At 44.2% G+C, this 20,826-nt stretch overlaps 4 protein-coding genes across 4 annotated transcripts; 2 read left to right on the top strand and 2 right to left on the bottom strand.

Moving 5' to 3' along the window:
- Positions 1 to 2,480: 2,480 nt before the first annotated feature.
- N7487_010672 (uncharacterized protein) lies at positions 2,481 to 3,027 on the top strand (the record flags this gene model as incomplete). The annotated part of the gene is made up of 3 exons (XM_056878402.1): positions 2,481 to 2,570; positions 2,592 to 2,777; positions 2,857 to 3,027. The coding sequence occupies 3 exons, from the start codon at positions 2,481 to 2,483 to the stop codon at positions 3,025 to 3,027; spliced, it is 447 nt and encodes a 148-aa protein (XP_056726982.1).
- Positions 3,028 to 6,055: 3,028 nt separating this feature from the next.
- N7487_010671 (uncharacterized protein) lies at positions 6,056 to 8,133 on the bottom strand (the record flags this gene model as incomplete). The annotated part of the gene is made up of 8 exons (XM_056878401.1): positions 6,056 to 6,331; positions 6,359 to 6,529; positions 6,776 to 7,165; positions 7,187 to 7,221; positions 7,333 to 7,489; positions 7,690 to 7,701; positions 7,880 to 7,978; positions 8,107 to 8,133. 8 exons carry the CDS (start codon positions 8,131 to 8,133, stop codon positions 6,056 to 6,058), a joined length of 1,167 nt encoding a protein of 388 aa, XP_056726981.1.
- A 3,739-nt stretch (positions 8,134 to 11,872) lies between these two features.
- On the top strand, positions 11,873 to 12,419 carry N7487_010670 (uncharacterized protein; the record flags this gene model as incomplete). The annotated part of the gene is made up of 3 exons (XM_056878400.1): positions 11,873 to 11,962; positions 11,984 to 12,169; positions 12,249 to 12,419. The coding sequence occupies 3 exons, from the start codon at positions 11,873 to 11,875 to the stop codon at positions 12,417 to 12,419; spliced, it is 447 nt and encodes a 148-aa protein (XP_056726980.1).
- A 3,029-nt stretch (positions 12,420 to 15,448) lies between these two features.
- Positions 15,449 to 17,525, bottom strand: N7487_010669 (uncharacterized protein; the record flags this gene model as incomplete). The annotated part of the gene is made up of 8 exons (XM_056878399.1): positions 15,449 to 15,724; positions 15,837 to 15,847; positions 16,104 to 16,557; positions 16,579 to 16,613; positions 16,725 to 16,881; positions 17,082 to 17,093; positions 17,272 to 17,370; positions 17,499 to 17,525. 8 exons carry the CDS (start codon positions 17,523 to 17,525, stop codon positions 15,449 to 15,451), a joined length of 1,071 nt encoding a protein of 356 aa, XP_056726979.1.
- Between the last annotated feature and the right edge of the window lie 3,301 nt (positions 17,526 to 20,826).

Raw genomic sequence — 20,826 nt, 5'->3', positions numbered from 1 at the left:
GGTCTAAAATGTAGAAGAAGGGGATAGTCGGAAATGCAGAAGTTGAACGTGGTCCAAAATACAGAAGTTGAACGTAGTCCAAAATACAGAAGTTGAACGTAGTCTAAAATGCAGAAGAAGGGGATGGTCGGAAATGTAGAAGTTTTAACGTAGTCCAAAATACAGAAGTTAAACGTGGTCTAAAATGCAGAAGAAGGGGATGGTCGGAAATGCAGAAGTTAAACATAGTCCAAAATGCAGAAGTTTAGTTTAGATGACTTCTTCTGTATTTTGGACTAAGCCGAACTTCTATATTTTAGACTAAGCCGAACTTCTATATTTTAGACCAAGCTGAACTTCTGTATTTTGGACTAAGCCGAACTTCTGTATTTTCGACCAAGCCGAACTTCTGCATTTTCGACTAAGCCGAACTTCTATATTTTCGACTAAGCCGAACTTCTATATTTCTGACTATCTCTACCTATTGCATTTTAGACCACAGTCAACCGCTCTATTTCGTACTATATTATACTACTATAAGCGCTACTAGACCTTTTAGCCAGATTTTCTGAGCGCGGTTAGAAATTATACTCGTTTAGTGATATTTGATAACTACCGGTATATTTAAAAGAAACTCGCTCTTTTAGTTTGTTTATAGTGTTTTCGCGAAAATACTCTCGACTACGTAATAGTAGCACTCAATAGCTGGGCTTAATAGCTATATATCTAAAGAAACTCGCCTAAAGAAACTCGCCCTTTTAGATTATTTATAGTCTTTTTTTCGTGAAAATACTCCCGACTATGTCGTGGTAGCGCTTAATAGTAGCGCTTAATAACTATACGTTAAAGAAACTCGCTCTTTAAGTTTATTTATAGTCTTTTTTCGCGAAAATACTATTAGCTATGCAATACTAAGACGTATAAACAGTTATATTAAGATATTGAGGAGAGAACTTACGTAGTTTCTACTTAAACTAGTATATTTACGTGGATTTTAAACTTAATAATATCGGTTGACTTCGCTATATCAATAGTGAGTAGTGACCCTAACGTATATAAGGCGATAGACTAATCCTTTGCCTTCGCCGCAATACTGAATCTCAACGGATAGTATGTAAGGTTAATTGCGGAAGGGCTTACGATAATCAAAACCCTATCGCCCCGGGATATTTACCCGGCCGCGTTGATAATCTAGGATTATGCCTATAGCGTTATGGGGGACGCTGTAAGGTCGTTATAAGAGGTATATAACTTTGTTGAATATAGAGAGTTCTGGAGGATATATAAAAAAAGCCTGGAATCATTCCGAGACTTATAGTAGATCATACGGGATACGATAAAAGTCTAGGAAGGGCTCGATCGGTTTAAGGCGAATATACGGAAGCGAGCGATCCTCTAGTAGGGCGAGCAGTAGGCTAATACTCTTCTGATACGTATAGGAAGCTACGCTATACTCCGAAAGGTTAGTAAGACTATTAGTAAGGGGCTATCGTATCCTAAGCTCTAAGCTGCTATTAATAACGCGATTGTGTACCGGAAGTCTAGACGTGGCCGTAACATTCGCTAGTATGCTCGAATTATATAAATTGATCTCGACGTAGCGTTAGCGTAGCGGAATTTCGAACCTCTCAATCCTAAAACCCTATATACGCTCGCGCTTAGGGTAGATATAGATAGATTTATCTGCTCAATTCGATTAGGTTGCTAAATACGGGCTACGGGTATAATACTACTAGTACCGCTAGTACAACCTACAGGGGCCGCGAACGCTATAGACCCTCCGGGGTCTCTAGAGAAGAGACCCCGCGACGAGACGCTATTATCAATATTATTACCGTTATTATCTTTACTATCAACCCCCTCTGTTCTATCTAATAACGAGTAGGACGACGAGTAGGACGACGAGGAGTAAGACGACGAGGAATAGGACGACTAGGACAATAACGATAAGGAGTAGGACGACTAGGAGTAGGACGACTAGGGAGTAGGACGACTAGGAGTAGGACGACTAGGAGTAGGACGACTAGGAGTAGGACGACTAGGAGTAGGACGACTAGGACGATAACGACGACGACAAGTAGGACGATAAGGAGCCTCTTCCTCGCCCTTAAAAGTGATTACGCCTAACTCCTAAGAACCCACTTGCCAGCTATAGCTGTGCTCTTATAAATGCCGCAATTCGGCGTCTTCTAAGGGGGACCGAGCTCCCTACCGATACCCTTAAGAAGCAGCTACTCCGATAGGTTGCAAAAGCAATAGCGACCCGGAGTGCTATATATATATCTCTATCACTATCTCTCTATAATCTCTATACCTATAGGCTATATAAACGCTTAGGCCTTTACTATCGTAACCCGTACGAAGAATTACTCCGGCGGTTGCGTAAGCTATATACAAATCTTAGGGAATGGGATTAGATAAAAGGTCGGTATAAGGGTTGGTTTAAAAACGTAATAAGTAATCTAGAATCGGGATAGCGGTTCCCGGTTACGGGTTCGGGTATGCCGAGGGTTGCGAACCCGGTACTGATACAATCGCTAACGTTCGCTCGACTATATAAGCGCTGCTGCGGCCGAGACGCCGACCCTATAGTTTAGGACCTCGGGCAGTAGCTAGATCGAGACGGAAGTATTGTGCTACTAGGGCTGTTTGAATGGCTGGGGGAGGATTTCGACGGGAATCACCTAGGTAGCCTACGGCATCTGATTATAGAGGAATTCAATATATACGACTGGTATTACCTAGCCCGCCCGTCCAAACCTCGTATTAGCTGGGCTAGGAATATGTGGTTTAGCTTAGTATAGTAGATGGTTCGATAGGACCCCGTATACTATACGTTCTACGTCCGATACCGTCCGGATTATACGTAGAAGCTAGTATTATTCCCCTACTATACCAAACGGATATACCCCGGAGAACGTACCTTCTTTCGCTATATTGACGTTAATATTATCGACTTTGTCCGTAGTGGGCGGGGGGTTAATGCGCTCTAAGGGAGTCTCGCTCTCTCCGACGAGGATAGCGGCAACTGCACCGAGTTACTCCTAGGGATGTATCGCGAGATCGCTACGTGGTATAGGCGGCTGGTCGACAGAGGGTATGCTAAGAATAGGTATGTGCAGCGGATTGACGCCGATATATAGACCGAGGATGATAAGGCCCACTTTGGCTATAGATAGACTAAGTAGGTCTGCCGGTTTGGGGATGTCCGGTTAAGTTTACCTAGCCTACCTTACGGGTCTACCGGCCCGGCGACTGCCTACCGTGTTAATATCCTGCCCTAGTTCGTTGCGATCGGCGATGATTACCAAACCTTGGACACCGCGGAGTCGGGTATCTAGGATGACCTCTCGCGCTGCCATCGGGATTTCGACTCGGGTACTAAGACACCGTCCGGTCTGCCGAACAGTACGTACGGTGGTCGGGTAGATTATGTATTTCCCGCGACCGTGCGGCTGGGACGCCTAGGGGCGATTTCAGATGCCCTAGTGGGCCAGACGCGATGGGATATAGTAGATGTACGGAGGGAGCTGGATGTTTTATTCGGGGACGACGATGATATAGCTTGGGGCTATGTGCAGTCCTAGAGACGTAACGCCTAGCAGCTCTACTGTGATACGTTTGAAAACCTCGTGTTAGCTGAGAAGGATACCTTTAGGGAGAATTCCTACTTCTACCGGAGGGAACGAAATCTGTCTACGATCCCGGAGTTCGTTCGTGATAGTATCGAAGATGCTAGGTCCCAGCGTCCCCTAGGTACCCCGGAACCCCCTAATGCTGAAGTAGGTGGCCTTACTGCGGGTACCGAATATATAGAAGCTGATAAACCGACGGATATTGGTATTGGTATTAGGCAGGATGAAAGCTTAGACATTTAGTGTACGGGAGTATTTAGTGAATTAAGTATTGAATCGTCTGTTTCTTATAATAATATAATACAGAAGAGAGCTTATACTACTATAAGCACTACGAGACCTTCCAGCCAGATTTTCTGACCGCGGTCAGAAATTATACTCGTATAGTAGTAATTAACTATTAGAAGCACCAGCTAGTATCTAAAGTTGATTTAAATAGAAATTGGACGTAGTCTAAATCTGGGAGTAGGCGATGGTCGGAAATGCAGAAGTTTAGTTTGGTCCAAAATGCAGAAGTTCGGGATGGTCGAAAATGTAGAAGTTCAGTTTGAACGACTTCTTCTGCATTTTGGACCAACCCGAACTTCTGCATTTTCGACTACGGCCAACTTCTATACTTCGGACTATATTATACTACTATAGGTACTACTAGACCTTCAGCCAGTTTTCTGACCGCGGTCAGAGATTACACTCGTATAGTAGTATTTAACTACTAGAAGCACTAACTAGTATCTATACTTTATTTAAATAGAAGTTCGACGTGGTCCAAATCTAGGAGTGGGCGATGGTCGGAAATACAGAAGTTTAGTTTGGTCCAAAATGTAGAAGTTCGGGATGGTCGAAAATGCAGAAGTTTAGTTTAGACGATTCTTCTGCATTTTGGACCAACCCGAACTTCTGCATTTTCGACATCGGATTATAATCCATTTTTAACTATACCCAACTATATATTTTAGACTATATTCTCCCTTAATAAGTAGAAGCACTAACTAGTATCTACAGTATTTTAAAATAGATATATGGCGTGGTTAAATTTCTGGGAGTAGGCAATGGTCCAAAATACAGGAAGTTCAGTTTGGTCTAAAATGCAGAAGTTCGGGATGGTCCAAAATGCAGAAGTTTAGGTTAGACGACTTTTCTGCATTTTGGACCAACCCGAACTTCTGCATTTTCGACCATCGGATTATAATCCATTTTAACTATACCCAACTACTACATTTCAGACTATATTCTCCCTTAATAAGCAGAAATTATACTTATATAGTAGTAATTAACTATTAGAAGGACCAATTGGTATCTTTTTTATCTTAAAACAGATATATAGCGTGGTCAAATTTGTGGGAGTAGGCGATGGTCGGAAATGCAGAAGTTCGGTTTGGTCCAAAATGCAGAAGTTCAGTTCAGATGATAACTTCTGCATTTTAGACCAAAGCTTCCCTTTTGGGAATTTTCGACCAAACGCTAACCCGATTCGGAATTTTGAACCAAAGCTACCGATCCAGTTGACAAACTTCAACCCCTTCCAAAGAATTAAATAAAATAGATAAAATTATACAGGCTTCACATATAGGTTTATATATACTATGAGTTTGTCTAAAAAATATAAAAAATATAAATATCATAGAATAGAGGCTTTAATATGTGCCTGTATTCGGCTAATAGAAACCGATTAAGCTTAGGCGATACCGAGAGGTAGCAGAGTATCCGGAAGGTGGCCTAGTTTATAGTAGTAGGGCTGTCCGCTAATACGGCGGAGGCCGCGGTAGGAGTATCGCTGGGGGGCCTATAAAGGCTTTTACTAAGGATGTTAAATATACGGTTATAGATGTCCTAGGTGTACCGGGTATACCGAAGCTCGACGATCGAGATGTGAAGGCGCGGGATGTCGTCGCTGATAACGATCGTAGTACTATGGGGCCTAATTATCTAGTTACCGGCCTTACGGGTTAGGCTGCTTAGATATAGGACGATAGGAAGGGCTAGGAACCTATTCGTAGTAGAGAGTTTACTACGCCGGGCTAGGACTACTAGACCACGGGGATCTAGTAAGTAGTATAGCTTACCTTTAAGGGGAAGCTGCTCGACCGCGGACTACTGGGTATACGGCTCTAGGGGGTCGCTCGCGGTAGCCGGGGAGGGCGTGATACTAGGAGGAGGAACTTTTACGGGCTATTAGCCGGGATAGTAAACTCCGCCTTCTATAGCAACGCTAGGTAGCCGTAGTAGTCTAACGCCCGGTTCTATATAGGGGTCGCGGTTAGATACTAGGTATACTGCCGGTTAAGGAGGGCGACCGACTAGTACTAGCGTGAGGAGATAGTCTTTAGGCGGTGGCCCTTATTGTAGATCACGCGGTAGAAAGAGGTAGTGAGGTCGGAGCGGAACCGGCGGGGCTAGTATATAGTAGCTTTACCTACCGAGGACGGGCTAGCCGCCTACTCCTAGAGCTCGCTTAGTTTAGTGACGGCGGCGTCGACGCCCGGGGGATAAGGGGTGCTGACGCTGTCGGTAGGCGGGGTATATACGCTACTAGGGGAATCTGGCTCGTCCGAGACCGACGGGGTTACGACGTCGTCGGGGTCGGGTATATCCTTATCTACGTCGGCTTCGGCGGTAGTAAGATTAAGGGCTATAGGGTCGGTCTCCTTCCGCGTGGCCTTCTGGGCGCGGTGCGTCGACGCGCTATTCTTGTCGATCTCGGTGGTAGTACGCGTGGCCTAGGTATTGTATGATAAGAGGATTACGGTACGCGCCGAGGAGGTTTGATAGGGGGGGTAGCGGCCGAGGAAGGCTTGGACCTTGTCGAGTGACTCGAGTAGTATTAGCTTACGCTCGGAATCGCTAGTACGGGTTTTAGTACTGTAGAAGAGCCGGACTGTTAGGGCGTCCCTAAAGTAGCGCTCGATCTTTAGGAGCTATATATCGATTAGGGCCGAGGGTATTAGGATTAGGGTAGGCCGGTATAGGGGCCGGGGTTAGACGAGGGCCGCCTGGTAGATAAGCGTAAGTGCGGTTAGGGTCTTCCCGAGGCTATATATGTTAGCGAGGATCCCGCTGTGGAGCGGGCTAGCCTCCTACTAGAGTATCTAGGATATACCCGTAACCTGCCACGGCTTAAGGATTGTAGAGGAGACCGGGTATAAGGAGGGTAGGGTGAGTACCGGCTGCCTATCGCTGTTGACTGGAATTTGTGTATGGCGGGTTGCGAGATTAAAGGGATACGTAAGACGATCGAGGGATATATCCCGGGCGTAAGTGAGCGCGGCTAGGTTAGCTAGTAGAATTGGCTTATTGTCGGTAGTCTTATCGGTATAGCTAGTAGAGGGGCCGAGAGATATATCGGGGATAGAGAGAGCGACTAACGCCGAGCTCGACGAGATCGCGGTCTGTAGATAGGGATTGGGCTGTAGGCTAGGAGGGACCTTATCGGGAGTAGCGCGAAGGACCGAATTGTTGAAGAACTCGGGGCTATAGAGGTAGCGGTAGAGCTCGTGGACGTTAGTAAGCGTAAGAGGCGCGCGGTTTAACCGAGCGGTGGTAGGCTTGAGGAGCTAGGTAGTGAGTCTAATAACTAGGTCTCGGTACTTAGGCTCCGAAGGGACGGTATCTATAGAGCTAGTAAGCGGCTCCTCGTTAGTATCGTTAGGAAGGTCCGAGGGATATAGCTTAAGGAGGTCTAGAAGGGCTTACGTCTTATCGCGGGACTGGGCAGACGTACTATAGCTAGGGGTAAGAGTGGAGGTTAGACTAGCGGGACTAGGCCGCGAGCTCGTAAGCTTAGGCGGGACGGCGGGGCGGATATAAGGAGTGGCGGTGAGGTAGGCTTCGAGACTGTGAGTCTTTGAGATTTGGCGGGAGAAGTAGATCAGGATCTTCTAGTAGACTAGAGTCTCCTTAGCGTCGAAGTAAAAGGGAGTCTTAAGAAGTTAGCTCCGTCGGCTAAGATCCTACGAGCGGGAGAGGAGAAGGCGGCGGACGTACTATAGCGCACGGAGGTTAAAGAGATTAGTGGGCTCTATAAAGAGGGTAGATAGATCCGGGGGAGATAGGGATAGTAGGACATTACCGTATTTACCGGTATGGTTAACTGTAAGGAGAATAAGGGAGTTATAGATAAAGCGGAGGCCTAGAGTGACCTAGGTCGAGTTAGCAAACCTAAATTTATTGTTACGATCTCGGTAGAAGGCAATGATGATATCCCGGGTCGTACTGTACTCGGTACTAATTAGACGGTAGAGGTTTTAGGTATTAGGATAGCCGATAACGCCTATAATAGCGGGAGCAGAGTTATCTATACGGCGGATAGCGGTAGTAGAGATATTGATAGTGCCGACGTTCTCTAGGGACGCCTTTTTAGCCCGAGACTACGCTATGATTAGATATGGTAGGTACGGCGCGACGGGAAAAGTGCGTAAACTGAAACTTAGTTAGTAACTAGAGGGAAAATAGGTAGGCGAGGGGAAGATAGGGGTACGTGAAACTAGAAGGGAACTGAAAGGAGTGAGATAAGATAAGCCATAACACGAGCTATAAAGGCTAGCTTTCTGACCTTGGTTAAAGAGACGCGATCAGTCCTATGATTATAGGCGGCGGGGTCTTTCGGACGGTAGGGAAAATGGAGGAGAAGGTTTATAGGGGGGTTGATAGGGGTTTAAATACTTGGTAGATATAAAGTTGTTTGTCTGATAGTCGACGGCCGAAAGTAGGATAGTCTGGGGAAAATATAGAGGAAGGTTTGCTAGGGGGGGGCAGCAGCTTAAATAGATCTATAGCCGGGAGTTGCTTATATAAGGAAAGGGAGAGAACAACTAAAATCAGGATGTAGTTTCTAACTAAGGTTAGAAAATAGGTGTAGGAAGGCGGATGTATGATCGTGATAACTGTGGTAGATATATATATATAGGATGTTAAATTGTATGATATAAAATATTAGAATACTATAGGCACTACTTACCCCCCTAAGGCCTAATTTCTAACCGAGGTTAGAAACTGTAGTTGTATAGTGTGATTTAATATCTAGGAGTACTGAGCAGTGATGAGGATATATCAAAATATAGAAGGTCAATATAGTCCGATATGCGGGACGACTATATGGTTCGGTATACGGGACGACTACGTGGTCCGGGATGTAGGACCACTACATTTTGGTCCGATAGGGAGGACTACTACATTTTGGGTTATATTATACTACTTTAAGTAGTGCTAGAGCTTCTAGCTATAATTTCTAACCGCGGTCAGAAATTAGACTAGTTTAGGGAAAATTAATAACTGCGTGCGTATAGTAGAAATATAGCAATTTGACGTAATCGGAAATATAGGAGTTTAACGTGGTTCAAAATATAGGAGATAGAGATGGTCGGAAATATAGAAGTTCGAGGTGGTCTAAAATGTAGAAGCTTAACGTAGTTCAAAATGTAGAAGTTTAACGTAGTCCAAAATATAGAAGAAGGGGATAGTCGGAAATACAGAAGTTTAATGTGGTCCAAAATACAGAAGAAGGGGATGGTCGGAAATGCAGAAGTTTAACGTGGTCTAAAATACAGAAGTTAAATATAGTCTAAAATATAGAAGAAGGGGATAGTTGGAAATATAGAAGTTGAATATAGTCTAAAATACAGAAGAAGGGGATGGTCGGAAATATAGAAGTTGAATGTGGTCCAAAATATAGAAGTTGAACGTGGTCTAAAATACAGAAGTTAAACGTGGTCCAAAATATAGAAGTTGAACGTGGTCCAAAATACAGAAGAAGGGGATAGTCGGAAATGTAGAAGTTGAACGTGGTCTAAAATGTAGAAGAAGGGGATAGTCGGAAATGCAGAAGTTGAACGTGGTCCAAAATACAGAAGTTGAACGTAGTCCAAAATACAGAAGTTGAACGTAGTCTAAAATGCAGAAGAAGGGGATGGTCGGAAATGTAGAAGTTTTAACGTAGTCCAAAATACAGAAGTTAAACGTGGTCTAAAATGCAGAAGAAGGGGATGGTCGGAAATGCAGAAGTTAAACATAGTCCAAAATGCAGAAGTTTAGTTTAGATGACTTCTTCTGTATTTTGGACTAAGCCGAACTTCTATATTTTAGACTAAGCCGAACTTCTATATTTTAGACCAAGCTGAACTTCTGTATTTTGGACTAAGCCGAACTTCTGTATTTTCGACCAAGCCGAACTTCTGCATTTTCGACTAAGCCGAACTTCTATATTTTCGACTAAGCCGAACTTCTATATTTCTGACTATCTCTACCTATTGCATTTTAGACCACAGTCAACCGCTCTATTTCGTACTATATTATACTACTATAAGCGCTACTAGACCTTTTAGCCAGATTTTCTGAGCGCGGTTAGAAATTATACTCGTTTAGTGATATTTGATAACTACCGGTATATTTAAAAGAAACTCGCTCTTTTAGTTTGTTTATAGTGTTTTCGCGAAAATACTCTCGACTACGTAATAGTAGCACTCAATAGCTGGGCTTAATAGCTATATATCTAAAGAAACTCGCCTAAAGAAACTCGCCCTTTTAGATTATTTATAGTCTTTTTTTCGTGAAAATACTCCCGACTATGTCGTGGTAGCGCTTAATAGTAGCGCTTAATAACTATACGTTAAAGAAACTCGCTCTTTAAGTTTATTTATAGTCTTTTTTCGCGAAAATACTATTAGCTATGCAATACTAAGACGTATAAACAGTTATATTAAGATATTGAGGAGAGAACTTACGTAGTTTCTACTTAAACTAGTATATTTACGTGGATTTTAAACTTAATAATATCGGTTGACTTCGCTATATCAATAGTGAGTAGTGACCCTAACGTATATAAGGCGATAGACTAATCCTTTGCCTTCGCCGCAATACTGAATCTCAACGGATAGTATGTAAGGTTAATTGCGGAAGGGCTTACGATAATCAAAACCCTATCGCCCCGGGATATTTACCCGGCCGCGTTGATAATCTAGGATTATGCCTATAGCGTTATGGGGGACGCTGTAAGGTCGTTATAAGAGGTATATAACTTTGTTGAATATAGAGAGTTCTGGAGGATATATAAAAAAAGCCTGGAATCATTCCGAGACTTATAGTAGATCATACGGGATACGATAAAAGTCTAGGAAGGGCTCGATCGGTTTAAGGCGAATATACGGAAGCGAGCGATCCTCTAGTAGGGCGAGCAGTAGGCTAATACTCTTCTGATACGTATAGGAAGCTACGCTATACTCCGAAAGGTTAGTAAGACTATTAGTAAGGGGCTATCGTATCCTAAGCTCTAAGCTGCTATTAATAACGCGATTGTGTACCGGAAGTCTAGACGTGGCCGTAACATTCGCTAGTATGCTCGAATTATATAAATTGATCTCGACGTAGCGTTAGCGTAGCGGAATTTCGAACCTCTCAATCCTAAAACCCTATATACGCTCGCGCTTAGGGTAGATATAGATAGATTTATCTGCTCAATTCGATTAGGTTGCTAAATACGGGCTACGGGTATAATACTACTAGTACCGCTAGTACAACCTACAGGGGCCGCGAACGCTATAGACCCTCCGGGGTCTCTAGAGAAGAGACCCCGCGACGAGACGCTATTATCAATATTATTACCGTTATTATCTTTACTATCAACCCCCTCTGTTCTATCTAATAACGAGTAGGACGACGAGTAGGACGACGAGGAGTAAGACGACGAGGAATAGGACGACTAGGACAATAACGATAAGGAGTAGGACGACTAGGAGTAGGACGACTAGGAGTAGGACGACTAGGAGTAGGACGACTAGGAGTAGGACGACTAGGAGTAGGACGACTAGGAGTAGGACGACTAGGACGATAACGACGACGACAAGTAGGACGATAAGGAGCCTCTTCCTCGCCCTTAAAAGTGATTACGCCTAACTCCTAAGAACCCACTTGCCAGCTATAGCTGTGCTCTTATAAATGCCGCAATTCGGCGTCTTCTAAGGGGGACCGAGCTCCCTACCGATACCCTTAAGAAGCAGCTACTCCGATAGGTTGCAAAAGCAATAGCGACCCGGAGTGCTATATATATATCTCTATCACTATCTCTCTATAATCTCTATACCTATAGGCTATATAAACGCTTAGGCCTTTACTATCGTAACCCGTACGAAGAATTACTCCGGCGGTTGCGTAAGCTATATACAAATCTTAGGGAATGGGATTAGATAAAAGGTCGGTATAAGGGTTGGTTTAAAAACGTAATAAGTAATCTAGAATCGGGATAGCGGTTCCCGGTTACGGGTTCGGGTATGCCGAGGGTTGCGAACCCGGTACTGATACAATCGCTAACGTTCGCTCGACTATATAAGCGCTGCTGCGGCCGAGACGCCGACCCTATAGTTTAGGACCTCGGGCAGTAGCTAGATCGAGACGGAAGTATTGTGCTACTAGGGCTGTTTGAATGGCTGGGGGAGGATTTCGACGGGAATCACCTAGGTAGCCTACGGCATCTGATTATAGAGGAATTCAATATATACGACTGGTATTACCTAGCCCGCCCGTCCAAACCTCGTATTAGCTGGGCTAGGAATATGTGGTTTAGCTTAGTATAGTAGATGGTTCGATAGGACCCCGTATACTATACGTTCTACGTCCGATACCGTCCGGATTATACGTAGAAGCTAGTATTATTCCCCTACTATACCAAACGGATATACCCCGGAGAACGTACCTTCTTTCGCTATATTGACGTTAATATTATCGACTTTGTCCGTAGTGGGCGGGGGGTTAATGCGCTCTAAGGGAGTCTCGCTCTCTCCGACGAGGATAGCGGCAACTGCACCGAGTTACTCCTAGGGATGTATCGCGAGATCGCTACGTGGTATAGGCGGCTGGTCGACAGAGGGTATGCTAAGAATAGGTATGTGCAGCGGATTGACGCCGATATATAGACCGAGGATGATAAGGCCCACTTTGGCTATAGATAGACTAAGTAGGTCTGCCGGTTTGGGGATGTCCGGTTAAGTTTACCTAGCCTACCTTACGGGTCTACCGGCCCGGCGACTGCCTACCGTGTTAATATCCTGCCCTAGTTCGTTGCGATCGGCGATGATTACCAAACCTTGGACACCGCGGAGTCGGGTATCTAGGATGACCTCTCGCGCTGCCATCGGGATTTCGACTCGGGTACTAAGACACCGTCCGGTCTGCCGAACAGTACGTACGGTGGTCGGGTAGATTATGTATTTCCCGCGACCGTGCGGCTGGGACGCCTAGGGGCGATTTCAGATGCCCTAGTGGGCCAGACGCGATGGGATATAGTAGATGTACGGAGGGAGCTGGATGTTTTATTCGGGGACGACGATGATATAGCTTGGGGCTATGTGCAGTCCTAGAGACGTAACGCCTAGCAGCTCTACTGTGATACGTTTGAAAACCTCGTGTTAGCTGAGAAGGATACCTTTAGGGAGAATTCCTACTTCTACCGGAGGGAACGAAATCTGTCTACGATCCCGGAGTTCGTTCGTGATAGTATCGAAGATGCTAGGTCCTAGCGTCCCCTAGGTACCCCGGAACCCCCTAATGCTGAAGTAGGTGGCCTTACTGCGGGTACCGAATATATAGAAGCTGATAAACCGACGGATATTGGTATTGGTATTAGGCAGGATGAAAGCTTAGACATTTAGTGTACGGGAGTATTTAGTGAATTAAGTATTGAATCGTCTGTTTCTTATAATAATATAATACAGAAGAGCTTATACTACTATAAGCACTACGAGACCTTCCAGCCAGATTTTCTGACCGCGGTCAGAAATTATACTCGTATAGTAGTAATTAACTATTAGAAGCACCAGCTAGTATCTAAAGTTGATTTAAATAGAAATTGGACGTAGTCTAAATCTGGGAGTAGGCGATGGTCGGAAATGCAGAAGTTTAGTTTGGTCCAAAATGCAGAAGTTCGGGATGGTCGAAAATGTAGAAGTTCAGTTTGAACGACTTCTTCTGCATTTTGGACCAACCCGAACTTCTGCATTTTCGACTACGGCCAACTTCTATACTTCGGACTATATTATACTACTATAGGTACTACTAGACCTTCCAGCCAGATTTTCTGACCGCGGTCAGAGATTACACTCGTATAGTAGTATTTAACTACTAGAAGCACTAACTAGTATCTATACTTTATTTAAATAGAAGTTCGACGTGGTCCAAATCTAGGAGTGGGCGATGGTCGGAAATACAGAAGTTTAGTTTGGTCCAAAATGTAGAAGTTCGGGATGGTCGAAAATGCAGAAGTTTAGTTTAGACGACTTCTTCTGCATTTTGGACCAACCCGAACTTCTGCATTTTCGACCATCGGATTATAATCCATTTTTAACTATACCCAACTACTATATTTTAGACTATATTCTCCCTTAATAAGTAGAAGCACTAACTAGTATCTACAGTATTTTAAAATAGATATATGGCGTGGTTAAATTTCTGGGAGTAGGCAATGGTCCAAAATACAGAAGTTCAGTTTGGTCTAAAATGCAGAAGTTCGGGATGGTCCAAAATGCAGAAGTTTAGGTTAGACGACTTCTTCTGCATTTTGGACCAACCCGAACTTCTGCATTTTCGACCATCGGATTATAATCCATTTTAACTATACCCAACTACTACATTTCAGACTATATTCTCCCTTAATAAGCAGAAATTATACTTATATAGTAGTAATTAACTATTAGAAGGACCAATTGGTATCTTTTTTATCTTAAAACAGATATATAGCGTGGTCAAATTTGTGGGAGTAGGCGATGGTCGGAAATGCAGAAGTTCGGTTTGGTCCAAAATGCAGAAGTTCAGTTCAGATGATAACTTCTGCATTTTAGACCAAAGCTTCCCTTTTGGGAATTTTCGACCAAACGCTAACCCGATTCGGAATTTTGAACCAAAGCTACCGATCCAGTTGACAAACTTCAACCCCTTCCAAAGAATTAAATAAAATAGATAAAATTATACAGGCTTCACATATAGGTTTATATATACTATGAGTTTGTCTAAAAAATATAAAAGATATAAATATCATAGAATAGAGGCTTTAATATGTGCCTGTATTCGGCTAATAGAAACCGATTAAGCTTAGGCGATACCGAGAGGTAGCAGAGTATCCGGAAGGTGGCCTAGTTTATAGTAGTAGGGCTGTCCGCTAATACGGCGGAGGCCGCGGTAGGAGTATCGCTGGGGGGCCTATAAAGGCTTTTACTAAGGATGTTAAATATACGGTTATAGATGTCCTAGGTGTACCGGGTATACCGAAGCTCGACGATCGAGATGTGAAGGCGCGGGATGTCGTCGCTGATAACGATCGTAGTACTATGGGGCCTAATTATCTAGTTACCGGCCTTACGGGTTAGGCTGCTTAGATATAGGACGATAGGAAGGGCTAGGAACCTATTCGTAGTAGAGAGTTTACTACGCCGGGCTAGGACTACTAGACCACGGGGATCTAGTAAGTAGTATAGCTTACCTTTAAGGGGAAGCTGCTCGACCGCGGACTACTGGGTATACGGCTCTAGGGGGTCGCTCGCGGTAGCCGGGGAGGGCGTGATACTAGGAGGGAACTTTTACGGGCTATTAGCCGGGATAGTAAACTCCGCCTTCTATAGCAACGCTAGGTAGCCGTAGTAGTCTAACGCCCGGTTCTATATAGGGGTCGCGGTTAGATACTAGGTATACTGCCGGTTAAGGAGGGCGACCGACTAGTACTAGCGTGAGGAGATAGTCTTTAGGCGGTGGCCCTTATTGTAGATCACGCGGTAGAAAGAGGTAGTGAGGTCGGAGCGGAACCGGCGGGGCTAGTATATAGTAGCTTTACCTACCGAGGACGGGCTAGCCGCCTACTCCTAGAGCTCGCTTAGTTTAGTGACGGCGGCGTCGACGCCCGGGGGATAAGGGGTGCTGACGCTGTCGGTAGGCGGGGTATATACGCTACTAGGGGAATCTGGCTCGTCCGAGACCGACGGGGTTACGACGTCGTCGGGGTCGGGTATATCCTTATCTACGTCGGCTTCGGCGGTAGTAAGATTAAGGGCTATAGGGTCGGTCTCCTTCCGCGTGGCCTTCTGGGCGCGGTGCGTCGACGCGCTATTCTTGTCGATCTCGGTGGTAGTACGCGTGGCCTAGGTATTGTATGATAAGAGGATTACGGTACGCGCCGAGGAGGTTTGATAGGGGGGTAGCGGCCGAGGAAGGCTTGGACCTTGTCGAGTGACTCGAGTAGTATTAGCTTACGCTCGGAATCGCTAGTACGGGTTTTAGTACTGTAGAAGAGCCGGACTGTTAGGGCGTCCCTAAAGTAGCGCTCGATCTTTAGGAGCTATATATCGATTAGGGCCGAGGGTATTAGGATTAGGGTAGGCCGGTATAGGGGCCGGGGTTAGACGAGGGCCGCCTGGTAGATAAGCGTAAGTGCGGTTAGGGTCTTCCCGAGGCTATATATGTTAGCGAGGATCCCGCTGTGGAGCGGGCTAGCCTCCTACTAGAGTATCTAGGATATACCCGTAACCTGCCACGGCTTAAGGATTGTAGAGGAGACCGGGTATAAGGAGGGTAGGGTGAGTACCGGCTGCCTATCGCTGTTGACTGGAATTTGTGTATGGCGGGTTGCGAGATTAAAGGGATACGTAAGACGATCGAGGGATATATCCCGGGCGTAAGTGAGCGCGGCTAGGTTAGCTAGTAGAATTGGCTTATTGTCGGTAGTCTTATCGGTATAGCTAGTAGAGGGGCCGAGAGATATATCGGGGATAGAGAGAGCGACTAACGCCGAGCTCGACGAGATCGCGGTCTGTAGATAGGGATTGGGCTGTAGGCTAGGAGGGACCTTATCGGGAGTAGCGCGAAGGACCGAATTGTTGAAGAACTCGGGGCTATAGAGGTAGCGGTAGAGCTCGTGGACGTTAGTAAGCGTAAGAGGCGCGCGGTTTAACCGAGCGGTGGTAGGCTTGAGGAGCTAGGTAGTGAGTCTAATAACTAGGTCTCGGTACTTAGGCTCCGAAGGGACGGTATCTATAGAGCTAGTAAGCGGCTCCTCGTTAGTATCGTTAGGAAGGTCCGAGGGATATAGCTTAAGGAGGTCTAGAAGGGCTTACGTCTTATCGCGGGACTGGGCAGACGTACTATAGCTAGGGGTAAGAGTGGAGGTTAGACTAGCGGGACTAGGCCGCGAGCTCGTAAGCTTAGGCGGGACGGCGGGGCGGATATAAGGAGTGGCGGTGAGGTAGGCTTCGAGACTGTGAGTCTTTGAGATTTGGCGGGAGAAGTAGATCAGGATCTTCTAGTAGACTAGAGTCTCCTTAGCGTCGAAGTAAAAGGGAGTCTTAAGAAGTTAGCTCCGTCGGCTAAGATCCTACGAGCGGGAGAGGAGAAGGCGGCGGACGTACTATAGCGCACGGAGGTTAAAGAGATTAGTGGGCTCTATAAAGAGGGTAGATAGATCCGGGGGAGATAGGGATAGTAGGACATTACCGTATTTACCGGTATGGTTAACTGTAAGGAGAATAAGGGAGTTATAGATAAAGCGGAGGCCTAGAGTGACCTAGGTCGAGTTAGCAAACCTAAATTTATTGTTACGATCTCGGTAGAAGGCAATGATGATATCCCGGGTCGTACTGTACTCGGTACTAATTAGACGGTAGAGGTTTTAGGTATTAGGATAGCCGATAACGCCTATAATAGCGGGAGCAGAGTTATCTATACGGCGGATAGCGGTAGTAGAGATATTGATAGTGCCGACGTTCTCTAGGGACGCCTTTTTAGCCCGAGACTACGCTATGATTAGATATGGTAGGTACGGCGCGACGGGAAAAGTGCGTAAACTGAAACTTAGTTAGTAACTAGAGGGAAAATAGGTAGGCGAGGGGAAGATAGGGGTACGTGAAACTAGAAGGGAACTGAAAGGAGTGAGATAAGATAAGCCATAACACGAGCTATAAAGGCTAGCTTTCTGACCTTGGTTAAAGAGACGCGATCAGTCCTATGATTATAGGCGGCGGGGTCTTTCGGACGGTAGGGAAAATGGAGGAGAAGGTTTATAGGGGGTTGATAGGGGTTTAAATACTTGGTAGATATAAAGTTGTTTGTCTGATAGTCGACGGCCGAAAGTAGGATAGTCTGGGGAAAATATAGAGGAAGGTTTGCTAGGGGGGGCAGCAGCTTAAATAGATCTATAGCCGGGAGTTGCTTATATAAGGAAAGGGAGAGAACAACTAAAATCAGGATGTAGTTTCTAACTAAGGTTAGAAAATAGGTGTAGGAAGGCGGATGTATGATCGTGATAACTGTGGTAGATATATATATATAGGATGTTAAATTGTATGATATAAAATATTAGAATACTATAGGCACTACTTACCCCCCTAAGGCCTAATTTCTAACCGAGGTTAGAAACTGTAGTTGTATAGTGTGATTTAATATCTAGGAGTACTGAGCAGTGATGAGGATATATCAAAATATAGAAGGTCAATATAGTCCGATATGCGGGACGACTATATGGTTCGGTATACGGGACGACTACGTGGTCCGGGATGTAGGACCACTACATTTTGGTCCGATAGGGAGGACTACTACATTTTGGGTTATATTATACTACTTTAAGTAGTGCTAGAGCTTCTAGCTATAATTTCTAACCGCGGTCAGAAATTAGACTAGTTTAGGGAAAATTAATAACTGCGTGCGTATAGTAGAAATATAGCAATTTGACGTAATCGGAAATATAGGAGTTTAACGTGGTTCAAAATATAGGAGATAGAGATGGTCGGAAATATAGAAGTTCGAGGTGGTCTAAAATGTAGAAGCTTAACGTAGTTCAAAATGTAGAAGTTTAACGTAGTCCAAAATATAGAAGAAGGGGATAGTCGGAAATACAGAAGTTTAATGTGGTCCAAAATACAGAAGAAGGGGATGGTCGGAAATGCAGAAGTTTAACGTGGTCTAAAATACAGAAGTTAAATATAGTCTAAAATATAGAAGAAGGGGATAGTTGGAAATATAGAAGTTGAATATAGTCTAAAATACAGAAGAAGGGGATGGTCGGAAATATAGAAGTTGAATGTGGTCCAAAATATAGAAGTTGAACGTGGTCTAAAATACAGAAGTTAAACGTGGTCCAAAATATAGAAGTTGAACGTGGTCCAAAATACAGAAGAAGGGGATAGTCGGAAATGTAGAAGTTGAACGTGGTCTAAAATGTAGAAGAAGGGGATAGTCGGAAATGCAGAAGTTGAACGTGGTCCAAAATACAGAAGTTGAACGTAGTCCAAAATACAGAAGTTGAACGTAGTCTAAAATGCAGAAGAAGGGGATGGTCGGAAATGTAGAAGTTTTAACGTAGTCCAAAATACAGAAGTTAAACGTGGTCTAAAATGCAGAAGAAGGGGATGGTCGGAAATGCAGAAGTTAAACATAGTCCAAAATGCAGAAGTTTAGTTTAGATGACTTCTTCTGTATTTTGGACTAAGCCGAACTTCTATATTTTAGACTAAGCCGAACTTCTATATTTTAGACCAAGCTGAACTTCTGTATTTTGGACTAAGCCGAACTTCTGTATTTTCGACCAAGCCGAACTTCTGCATTTTCGACTAAGCCGAACTTCTATATTTTCGACTAAGCCGAACTTCTATATTTCTGACTATCTCTACCTATTGCATTTTAGACCACAGTCAACCGCTCTATTTCGTACTATATTATACTACTATAAGCGCTACTAGACCTTTTAGCCAGATTTTCTGAGCGCGGTTAGAAATTATACTCGTTTAGTGATATTTGATAACTACCGGTATATTTAAAAGAAACTCGCTCTTTTAGTTTGTTTATAGTGTTTTCGCGAAAATACTCTCGACTACGTAATAGTAGCACTCAATAGCTGGGCTTAATAGCTATATATCTAAAGAAACTCGCCTAAAGAAACTCGCCCTTTTAGATTATTTATAGTCTTTTTTCGTGAAAATACTCCCGACTATGTCGTGGTAGCGCTTAATAGTAGCGCTTAATAACTATACGTTAAAGAAACTCGCTCTTTAAGTTTATTTATAGTCTTTTTTCGCGAAAATACTATTAGCTATGCAATACTAAGACGTATAAACAGTTATATTAAGATATTGAGGAGAGAACTTACGTAGTTTCTACTTAAACTAGTATATTTACGTGGATTTTAAACTTAATAATATCGGTTGACTTCGCTATATCAATAGTGAGTAGTGACCCTAACGTATATAAGGCGATAGACTAATCCTTTGCCTTCGCCGCAATACTGAATCTCAACGGATAGTATGTAAGGTTAATTGCGGAAGGGCTTACGATAATCAAAACCCTATCGCCCCGGGATATTTACCCGGCCGCGTTGATAATCTAGGATTATGCCTATAGCGTTATGGGGGACGCTGTAAGGTCGTTATAAGAGGTATATAACTTTGTTGAATATAGAGAGTTCTGGAGGATATATAAAAAAAGCCTGGAATCATTCCGAGACTTATAGTAGATCATACGGGATACGATAAAAGTCTAGGAAGGGCTCGATCGGTTTAAGGCGAATATACGGAAGCGAGCGATCCTCTAGTAGGGCGAGCAGTAGGCTAATACTCTTCTGATACGTATAGGAAGCTACGCTATACTCCGAAAGGTTAGTAAGACTATTAGTAAGGGGCTATCGTATCCTAAGCTCTAAGCTGCTATTAATAACGCGATTGTGTACCGGAAGTCTAGACGTGGCCGTAACATTCGCTAGTATGCTCGAATTATATAAATTGATCTCGACGTAGCGTTAGCGTAGCGGAATTTCGAACCTCTCAATCCTAAAACCCTATATACGCTCGCGCTTAGGGTAGATATAGATAGATTTATCTGCTCAATTCGATTAGGTTGCTAAATACGGGCTACGGGTATAATACTACTAGTACCGCTAGTACAACCTACAGGGGCCGCGAACGCTATAGACCCTCCGGGGTCTCTAGAGAAGAGACCCCGCGACGAGACGCTATTATCAATATTATTACCGTTATTATCTTTACTATCAACCCCCTCTGTTCTATCTAATAACGAGTAGGACGACGAGTAGGACGACGAGGAGTAAGACGACGAGGAATAGGACGACTAGGACAATAACGATAAGGAGTAGGACGACTAGGAGTAGGACGACTAGGAGTAGGACGACTAGGAGTAGGACGACTAGGAGTAGGACGACTAGGAGTAGGACGACTAGGAGTAGGACGACTAGGACGATAAC

Source organism: Penicillium crustosum (assembly GCF_028827405.1).
Source record: "Penicillium crustosum strain IBT 35664 chromosome Unknown utg000004l_segment0_segment0, whole genome shotgun sequence".
Taxonomy (NCBI): domain Eukaryota; kingdom Fungi; phylum Ascomycota; class Eurotiomycetes; order Eurotiales; family Aspergillaceae; genus Penicillium; species Penicillium crustosum.
Note: the sequence above shows the minus strand (reverse complement) of the source record. Positions and strands in the feature narration are given on the sequence as shown.